Source organism: Globicephala melas, chromosome 2 (genome assembly GCF_963455315.2).
Source record: "Globicephala melas chromosome 2, mGloMel1.2, whole genome shotgun sequence".
Taxonomy (NCBI): domain Eukaryota; kingdom Metazoa; phylum Chordata; class Mammalia; order Artiodactyla; family Delphinidae; genus Globicephala; species Globicephala melas.
Window position 1 is genome coordinate 65,843,124 of NC_083315.2, and position 10,252 is coordinate 65,853,375.

Below are 10,252 nucleotides of genomic sequence, written 5' to 3' on the forward strand. Positions count from 1 at the left end.
CAGATGTGCCGCACCCAGAAAGAGGGCAGGGAAAGCTGAGGTCTCCAGGTCCCCTGCCTCCCCGGCCCTTCCCCTCCTGGGAGACACCTCTGATGACCCTGCTGGCTGGCTGCTCTGGTGCAGCAGACCTAGACGCACGGGGATGCTGCTTCTCAGCCCGACTTGGAACCCCCCTGCTGCCCTGAGCTGGGTGGAGGGAGGGCTGTCCCTTCCTGACCACAGGCGCTGCCGGCTCTCCTTGCAGTGACAGTGACGAAGAAGAGAGCACCAAGGAAGACAACACGGCCCTCCTACGCCTGCACCTCAAGTATGAGGCTGACGTGCTCTTCACCAGGTGGGCCGCGGCCCCAGGGCCCTCGTGCTGAGGGACTATGGGAAGCAGCCGGGTATGCCCCTTGAGAGTGCACCCGCCTTGTCCATGGAGGGGAGGTGGCATCAACATGGAGGAAGAAGAGATACAGACCTGGTCCCCAGGGAGCTCCCCGCAGTGGGGGAGGGGAAGGGCTGGAGCAGCAGGCAGTATCCACCCCAGGTGCAGGCTATAAGCGGAGGAATGGTCTGCAGAGAATTTTAAAATAGTCAAACCTGCTAAAAAGTCCATCTGCATTTCATTACCACTTTGCACTAGCAATTCTAAATAGCATCAGTGAGAAAATGCTTCTCCCTGCAGGGCAGACTGCTCCCACCGCCCACCCACCTCAGTCTGCCAGTGGTCCCCAGTGTGCCCCCTGAGAGCTCCCAGGAGGGCAGAGAAGTCAGAAGGTAACCACAAACAGACAGAAAGTTCAGGCCCTCCCACGGCCACCACTAGAGGCTGGAACGCTGCACAGTGGGCAAGTTCATGATCAAAAGAGGTCATGCCCCTGGGCAGGAGGCAAGGGCAGGGGTGGCAAATAACTTGCTCTTCTGGTTCATGGCCATCCCACACACGAGGCAGACATTGCTAATTGATCTCAGAGTTTATTCCTACTGAGCCTCAGAATCCTTCCCAACACAGCACTCCCAAGGGACACAAGAGGAAACGTATTTGCTGTGGTCTAGGGGGAGGCGGGTGCATGCCCACACCCTCTTCCATTCGTTTATCCATCTAGCCTACACTGACTGAGCTCATGGCGACCCTGTCCTCTGTCCCTGCAGGAGCAGCAGCCTGAGCCACTACGAGGTCAAGCCCAACAGCTCGCTGGAGAGATACCATGGCATTGGGCCTCCCTTCAACTGTGTTTTCAAGGTTAGTCTGGAAGGGAGTCAAGCAGACAGCGAAAGTCAGGAGCTGAGGATCCCCCATCTGGGAGGGGAGGAATCTGGAATCATTGCTAGCGCCTGGGGTTCAGCCTCAACCCTGCCACCCATTCACTGTGTGACTTTAGGCAAGTCCCTTCCCCTCTCTGGGGCTCTCAGTCCTCATCTGGAAAATTATGGGGCTGAACTGCGAGGACGTGTCAGTGAAGATTAGGTGTAGCTGCTTATAATTTTTAAAGTATGAAAAAAAACCAGTGGTCTAAATGCCCTGGGGTTTATTCTCTCCCATAAAAGAAGTCCAGAGTTGGCAGCTTTACAGAGTCATCGGGATTGGGTCTCCTTGTGTCTGTTCCACCATCCTCAACATGCAATCATCAGCCTATCAAGTTCACCTCATAGTCCAAGGTGGCTGCAGCTCCAGCCATCACGTTTTCATTCCAGGAAGAAGGAAGGGGAGAAGAGCAGACCAGACCCCTACCTACTAAGAAACCTCCTTGACAGTTCCTTGCACTTCCAATTACTTCTCATTGTCCAAAACGGTGTGATTCAGCTGTCCGGGAGGCTAGGAAATATGCCTTTTTGTCTTGCTTTCTGTCACTAAGGAAGGAGGGAGAAGGAGAATTAGGAAGCAGTTTAGAGTCTCTGCCACAGTGTGCCCCAAGATCTCCCCAGCCCTGAACTGCTGAGTGAGAATTGGGAGCAGGCAGACAGCTGGAAACATGCAGATGCCTCAGTGGCTCATCCAAGAGAGATGTAGTAACCTGCCCAAGGCCACACGGCTCATCTGTGGCGGCAGCCCCAGGTTATGTGCTCAGGCTTTCTGATTCCAAAGCCCTATTTGTGATCCCTGTGGCTCTGACACCAAATGTGTCACGGCTAGAACGTGAACCAACACACGCTCACTATTTACATCCTGCATCAGTTACTGATTATTTCTCACAATAAAGGAATTGTTGTCACCACCTCCACCCCGACCTCTGTCCAGGGAGGCCACCAGCACCACAGCCAAGAGAGGGTGAAAAGGGAAGTAACCCTTGCTGTCAGCCTCGTGGCCCCCGAGTGACCCATCCTCAGCCTCCAGGAGCCCATCCCTTTCAGCTTTCATGCAGTTTCATCCTGTAGCCCCCCGCTGAGATCTGGAAGAGCTTTGGAGCATCTACAGTGAAAAAGCCAGGGGGCTTGAAGGGGCCTGGCTGGGGGGATCGCCCCGTGAGCCTCGTCCTCCACCCCCCAACTGCTGCTGGGTGTACTGACACCTCCCCCCACTCTGGCCACAGATCCAAAACTTGGGCTTGTTCCCCATCCACGGGGTGATGATGAAGTTCACTGTTCCCATCGCAACCAGGGGTGGCAACCGGCTGCTGCTGCTGAAGGGCTTCCTCGCTGACCAGGTACCCATGCCCCGGGGGGCCAGCACAGGGGAGGGGACAAACATATCCCTAGGTGTGCCCCCAAGTCCCCAGACCTCAGCTCCTTCTCCCGAGCCCAGGGCCAGCCGGGCCTTCTCCGGGCAGAGGAGGAGAGAGGACCGTGTCCGGGACGCCGAGTCTGCCAGTGCTGGTGGTGAGGCTGGTTGCGTGTGTCCTCGTGCAGGCAAACACGTCCTGTAACATCTGGGGGAACAGCACTGAGTACCGGCACGCCCCGACGGAGGAGGACCTGAGTCGTGCCCCACAGCTGGTGAGTGTCCCCTGCACCAAGAGCCCCGGGGGACGAGGAGAAGGGGCTGCCTGAGCTCCTTGTCCAGTAGTTTGTCCAGAAGAGCTTGTCGAGCACCTCTATGTCCCAACCTCAAACTGAAAGGACACAGAATAAGAAAAAGATACTTCTTGCCCTTAGTGAGCTCACCATCTCACAGGAGACATGGGATTGAGTGTAAAGAAGCCAAGTAGCAAGGCTGGGATACGTGTCAAGTGAGGGACGGTGGAGCAGACAACCTCGAGTAGAGAAGCAGGGGTCGTGGACTTGCCCCTGTGCCTAAAAGGGCCGGGAGGATACGGACAAGCAGAGGGAGGAGGAAGGAGCAAGACCACATGGGGCTTGTATTGGAGACACTGACCACATCACCTGGGGCCTCCCTGCCCCCAGAGATGGAAGGCAGCCCAGCTCCCACTTCTGAGGCCCTCCCCAAGACATCTGCTAGTGTCCAGGTTTCTGTTCCCAGGGCTGCCTCTGTCCCCACATACCAATTTCTGAGCGTGCCTTCACTATTCCTTACCCAAATAAAAATCTTAGCTATTTTCATTTTGTTCATTTTCAAATGCCTCACACAAAGCATCTTTGGCGTGTAGTGCGCTTTACTGAAGACTTGAACTTGGGTGGGGTGAGGTGGCTGCGAGGGAGCAACACAAGTAAGTTTAACCTGATAAATCTTAACTATTTGATGATTTGTTTGGGTTTTCTATTAGGACGGTGGTATCTGCAAGTAATGATAGTTTTAGTTTTACCACTCAATCCTTTTAAATTGTTTTTCTTGTCTTATTGCTCTGGCTGTAAGGGCAATGGTAAACAGAAATGATGACCGTCTTGTCTTGATCCTGCTTTTAAAGGGATTATTTTTAATTTTTCATTATTAAATGTGATACTTGCCACAGGCTTTTTAAAATAAGCACCCTTATTCAGATTCAGGACATTCCCTGGGAGTTTTTATCATAAACAGAAGTTGGATTTCATAAAAGGCTTTTTTCTGCATCTGTTGCAGTAATACTATCATTTTCCCTTTAACACGTTTGTATGGTGGTGACATTTATAGGTGCCCTAACGTTGACCCAAAGTTCTGTTCCTGAAATACACCCAGTTATGCACAACTTCAAGTGGAGCATCGGATATACCGTCCTTACCTTGTCTTCCAACCCCATCCCCTTCCTTCTTCCTTGTCCTCTGCCCCTCCTACCTCAGGAACAAAACCCCACTTGGTCAAGCTGGGCAGCTGAGCCATCTCTCTGGTGGCCAAGCCCCTGCTCACCCTAAGACCCACCTTCTCTTTCAGAATCACAGCAACGCTGATGTAGTTTCCATCAACTGCAATGTGAGGCTGGCCCCCAACCAGGAAATCAGTTTCCATCTGCTGGGGAACCTGTGGTTGAGGTCCCTAAAAGCAGTAAGTAGAGCCCCGGGGGCCAGGCTGGAGGAGGCAGGTGCTGGGGAGTCTCCCCCGGGAGAGGGGCCAGAACCTGACAAGGCCTCTGATTACACAGCTCAAGTACAAGTTGATGAGAATCACAGTCCACGCAGCCTTGCAGAGGCAGTTCCACAGCCCTTTCATCTTCCGCGAGGAGGATCCCAGCCGCCAGGTGAGCACTGGGAACCCTGCAGACCTGGGCCTGGGCCAGGCCAGCTTGGGGAAGGGTAGCCCCTTCCCCGAGAGTCTTCCTACGCCCCCTGCAGGAGAGAGATGGACAGGCCTGCCAGCAGTTAGTGCAGCATCAGAGGTGAGGGAAAATCAAGACAAACAGGCTGTTAGGGGCAAAACTGGGGAGAACAGGGCCAGAAATAGGCATTGGCGCTGTCCCTCGGGGGCACCAAGCGCTGCACCTCAACAGCCCCCGGAGGCGAAGAAGGAGGGACACCTGCGTGTTTTGCACTAGAGGAAGTGGAAGTACAACCCAGGCCTGCCTGCCCGCCCACCTGCTTCAGGGCGGCGAGGCTGGGTCTCGGCAGGCTGGCAGCCTAGAACGGCCAGCCAACCTCCCCTCCCCATGCATCCGCGCCTCAAATCTAATGAAGTCTGCTGCGAACTGAAGTTGTGAAGACCGAGGGACTCGAGCTATCTCTGAACTGGAACTCTTTTTGAATTGAGTAAAACTGGACTGTCTCAGCTCAGACTGGCTTGAATCAGGGTCTAGGAAAGGGGTGAGGCTCCCTGTGGTGCTCTCTGGGAAAATGAGAAATTGGGTCTTGAAAAAAAGGCGGGTCCTCTGGAAGGAGCCGGGCGTCTCGGGCGTGGGACGCTGCTGCCCTCCACTGGCCACATCCCCAGCCCTGGCCTGGGCTCCGGGTGAGCGTCCTGTACCAGATGCGCAGTCACCCACCAGCCCCACCCCAGGAGACACTGGAGAGCAAAATGGGACTGGTCAGGAAGCCAGACCTCCATAAAACACACACGTCGATCCCAAACAGCGTGTGGGTGTGCCAGGCGGAGGGGGAGCCGGCACAGAAGCCCGGGGCAGCATTCAGCAGATCCACCCGAGGAGCTGTTTTATTTGTTCCTTCTTCAGCATTTGTCAGGTGTTCATCCTGTGACTCAGGCTCACCCCCCAGATGAATTAGGCAGACAAGGGGGCGAGGACAACGAAGTGTGGGTGCAGTCTGGGGGAGAGCACAGGTGCTGGCATGGGCGTTGGTCAGAGCAAGCCATGTCCAGGGAAGGCTTTCTGGAGGAGACGGTCCACTTGACCTGAATCTTGAGAGACATGTGGGAATTTTCCAGGCAATCACGCGAGAAGAGGCATGGTACAGACACCCCACGCACACACAGACCACCCCTTTCTCCGCACTAGTCCATTTGTCATTTACTAGTTTAAGTGATTTCTCCTTCCACTCCCACTTCCCACCCCCAAAAACTCCTCTTATACGCTCTGGATGCCTCACTTCTCTTAGAAAGCCAGCAACCCAAAATTTAAGCCCCTGTTGCCTTGGCTCTGTGCGAGGTGCTGGTGTGGGAAGGCAGAGCCAGCTCCCAGCCTTCAGGGATGGAAAGAGCATAGAAGGGACCTGCTGTTGGTGGAGCCCTACCTATGTGCCGGGCACCGCAACAGACACTTGCCGTGTTACCCTGCTTACTCCTCACAGCACTGTGAGGGGCGTCCCCACGTCCATTTTTCAGATATGGAAACGGAGGCTGTGTGAGGTAAGGCGGAAGGGGAGCAGGCTTGCCTCAAGGTGAATAGCCCAAGGCTCCGCCATGCTGTCGTGGGTGCGTTCGTTCAGGCTTTCAGCGCGTTGACTGAGCTCCTGCTCTGTCCCAGGCACTGTTCCAGGCACTGAGGATAGAGCAGTGAGCAAAATAGATAAAGCCCCTGCTCTCCCTGGAGCTGACACTCTAGATGGGGGTGGGGGGAAGAGTCAACGAACATAAATACATACAATGTCAGTGGTGATAAGGTCTGCCCAGAAAAACACAGGTGCGTAAGGGTGGAGACGAGGGGTGTTATTTTATACAGGGAGACTGGGGAAAGCCTATAAGGGGACAGCAGACAGAGACTAGAAGAAATACAGTGGTGTCATGCAGCGAAGCGGGTTGGGGGAGCCCCACCAGCAGAAGAAACAGCAATGCAAAGCCCCAGCAGCAGGCGTGTGCTGGGCGTGTTGGCAGCCGGGTGGCTGAGGGCTGGAGTAGAGAGAGCAAGGGGCAGAGGAGGAGATGAGGCTGGCGAGATAAGCAGGGCCGGAGGGTGCAGGGCCTTGCAGGCCAGGACAAGGACTCTGTTTTTCACTCTGAGGAAGATGGGAAAACCTGGAGGACAGAGCAGAGCAAAGAATAAATCCCCTGCCTCTGGCTACTATTCCAAGAACAGACTGTAGGGGGCTATAAGCAGAAGGGGCAGCTAGGTGGCTGCTGCGGTCTCCAGGTGGGAGATGAGGGTGCTCAGTCCAAAGAGGTAGCCTTGGTGGTGGCAGGAGTGGCCACATTCTGGGTGTTTCAAAGGTAGAGCAGATAGACTTTGCCGGAGTCCACTTGGGTGTGAAAGTGACAGTCAGTGACCAATACAAGAAGCAAGAGCAAGGAAGGACAAGGCTGCCATTTGCTTTGAGGGGAAAGATGTTGAAGGAACAGGTTTGAGGGTGAGGAGTGAGATCAGGAGTTTACTTGGGGACCTGTTAAAGATGCCAGGCAGGCCGAGTAGACAGTTGGATATGAGTCTGGAATGCAGTGGAGAGTCCAGGTAGAAGGTGGCAATGTGAAAGCATCAGCAGGCATAAAGATGGTTACGGCCCTAGGACTGAGTGAGCTTCCCCAGGGCTGCGTTAGGGCTCTCATGGCCCTGGGCACTTTTGCTTTCAGGGCCTTACTCCATAACCAAGATTTTTTTAAAAAGCATTATTTTCTGACTTGGTCTGTATAAAGACAAATATAATCCAGACAAGATTATATTTTTTTATTCTAACTTTATAAGAAACTAGAACACTTCTGTGGACCCCTAAAAGCACCATGGACCCTGGGCGCCGTGCCCACGGTGCCTACTCCATAAGTCAGCCCCGAGCTCACCAGAGCCATGGGACACACCAACACTTAGGAAGCAGCAAAGAGAGCAAGAAAGAGTGTCCCATGTGGTAGAAGGAGAAAGCAGGGAGAGTGGAGTGGCCCCAGGCCCAAGGCAGAAAGCGTCTCAAAGAGGAGGTGGGATCACTTGGTCACTTAAGTCAGATGTCTGCTGCACCAGGGCTGGGAGCTCTGAGGCCTCTCAGCAGGCTGGTGCAACCCATCCCTTCAGCGTCTCCCTGAGGAAGGGGATGCAGCTCTCCCACCGGGTGCCTGCTGTCTCCTACCCTCCTGCCCCTCCCCAGGCTACCACCTGGGCCCCAGAACAGTAGCGCTGTTGACCTGGCCTCACCCCTCACCTTGCAGATCACATTTGAGATCTCCAAGCAAGAGGACTCACAGATCCCCATCTGGATCATCGTGGGCAGCTCCCTGGGGGGCCTCCTGCTGCTGGCACTGCTGGTCCTGGCACTGTGGAAGGTGAGGGCCCCCGCGGGGTGCAGGTGGGGGGCAGCATCCTGGCCGTCCGGGCCTGGGGCCTCCGCCTCTGAGCTCTGTGGCCAGTCCCCATGTTCTCCTCCGCGTGGGAGCTGGGGCCCACCCAGCCTCCTCCCCAGAACTTGCCGACTCCTCACCACAGCAGGCAGATGGGCTAGGGCCACCAAAGGGTACTCAGCCTACAGCTCCAACCCTTTTGTGGGTCCCTCTGAGAACCTAATGAAAGCTAGGCTTCCTCTGATCAGAAAAAAAGCAAGCACACGCAGCCACAAAATGTCTCCAACCATGTCAGACTGTTAAGAAGCCCCCCAAAAGCCCTGCTCCGTCTCTGAGCCTCAGGCTAAGAACCCCTGGTCTCAGCCTCTTCCTGTTATAGATGAGGTGAAGGAGGCCCAGAGAGGGGTGTTGACTAGGGCAGCGTCAAAGAGCATGACTGCTTGCCTCTTGACACAGGCTCCGTCCACTTGGTTCCAGCCTCCCTGTCACCAATTAAGTGGCCCGTTGTGCAGCCTGGCGGTGGTAGGGGAGATATGCAGCATGAGCTGGGGCATTCGGGGAAGGCTTCTGAGGAAAGAAGCCTTAAGAGAGTGAGTGAAGGGAGAGCAGGAAGGGGAGACAGGCCCTGTCCACCCTGCCCACCCCTGAGATTTCTCCCTTTGCCTTCCCACAGCTCGGCTTCTTTAAAAGTGCCAAGCGCAGGAGGGAGCCCGGCCTGGACCCCACCCCCAAAGTGCTGGAGTGAGGCTCCGGGGGAGGCTGAGAGTTGATGGGGGCCAGGACACGGGCCCAGGCAGTGTGCAGGCCCGTGGCCCACCGAGCTGGGGTGGAGAGGACGCCGGCTCGCTTTGCACTTGACCTCATCTCCTGAGAGACCAAGTCTGCTCCCTCTGAAAAGAACTCAAGTCAGTTTTAAGAGGGACTGTTCTACTGGGAGCCATGGTACCTCCAACACAGATCCCTAGGGATTTAAAGGGACCCCCCCCACCCAAGGTATACCCCAAAGCCGCCCCCAGGCTCTGTGGGGGCATTTGCTGCCCCCATCACTAAGGTGCTAGAAATTCGTCGTCACCCCATGCTCAGAAGAAACCCAGAGGGGAAGACTACAAATGCAAACCCACTCTGCCCTCTCCAGGCCTCTAGTTCCAGTGGGACCTAAGGGGACAGCAGATCTGCACTCTGCGCTGTCCTCCCACCCCAACGCTGTCCATGGCTCCCGAGTCTCCTCACCCCTTCCCCAGGCCGGAGATAGGTCCCCGGAGCGCCCCCTGCCTGAGGGGCCCAGCAGTGACAGCTATTGGCCTGGATGAAGACAGGCTCTGGGACGCGGAGACTGTGATGGACGGGCAGCTGGGACCTAGGAGACCGGGCACCCACCAAGATGCGGAGGTGGGCGGGCTCTCCCGCATCCCCACCGTGCGTTCACACTGACCACCGCCCACATCCCCTCCCAACATGCTCTCAGCAGCTGCAGGCCTGCAGCTGCCACCTCTCTTGCTGCTTTTGTTCCTGGGAGCCTGGCGGAAGTGTGGATGACGCAGTCCCCAGGCTCCACGGTCCCACTTCGTCTTCCACCGCAGCCTGTCCTGATGCGATGGCAAGGCTGCAGGCCATGGGCAGGGGTAGAGGTGGGGGGCCTCCCCTCCCTGCATCACCCCCTCCCGACACACACACACACACACACACACAGCCTCTCACGGCCTCCCATCCCTCCCTTCCGACCACCCATCACCCATCACCCATGGGGGAGAAGGGCTGGACCAGTGCTGAGGAGTCCTCCCTGGAATGCACTGGATAAAGCTGGTGCGGGAACCCCCGGAGCCTGTGCAGCCTTGGTGGCAAATGTCTGATCTGCCAGCCCGTGGGACAAGTGGTACTACCAATGACAGCGCCCCGAGGACAAGAGGCATGCCTGGTGCCCAGCCGAGTAATTTATGCCTTAACTTTGTTGTGAGGTAGGAATGAAGGGGGGATACATCAAAGGCATCTGTCCCCTGTCACATAGTACGACCTTTACTGTCGTAAATATTTTAAAGAAATTTTTAAAAATACAGTGTTTAAAAACAACTAAGAGGCTGCCATCCCTTTTGTGGGCAGAGCATGTCCTAGTGAGCCACACTCTTTGAGGACAGGAGGTGGATGAGGGGATCCCTGCTTCTTTCCCATTGTCTCTAGATGTTTGGAAGGGACTTGTCCACCCTTTGCTCCCCACAACATCCCCTCCCAGTGGCTGCCTGGTCTGGGATGGACATCTCCAGTGATGGAGCACTCCCTCCCTCTTTCCCTCCCTCCCAAGCCCACCTGTTCCATCTTTGG

General features: G+C 55.7%; 1 protein-coding gene across 1 annotated transcript in view; it reads left to right on the forward strand.

Annotated features, from left to right (window-relative positions):
• Positions 1-9,984, forward strand: part of ITGA11 (integrin subunit alpha 11) — a 124,725-nt gene extending 114,741 nt beyond the window's left edge. Inside the window, exons 23-30 of the mRNA XM_030875138.2 lie at positions 245-334; positions 1,138-1,228; positions 2,517-2,630; positions 2,833-2,919; positions 4,229-4,339; positions 4,437-4,532; positions 7,808-7,921; positions 8,610-9,984. Coding sequence (XP_030730998.1) covers positions 245-334; positions 1,138-1,228; positions 2,517-2,630; positions 2,833-2,919; positions 4,229-4,339; positions 4,437-4,532; positions 7,808-7,921; positions 8,610-8,681 — 775 coding nt within the window. The 3' untranslated portion in view covers positions 8,682-9,984. The remainder of the gene's footprint in view (positions 1-244; positions 335-1,137; positions 1,229-2,516; positions 2,631-2,832; positions 2,920-4,228; positions 4,340-4,436; positions 4,533-7,807; positions 7,922-8,609) is intronic.
• Positions 9,985-10,252: the final 268 nt, after the last annotated feature.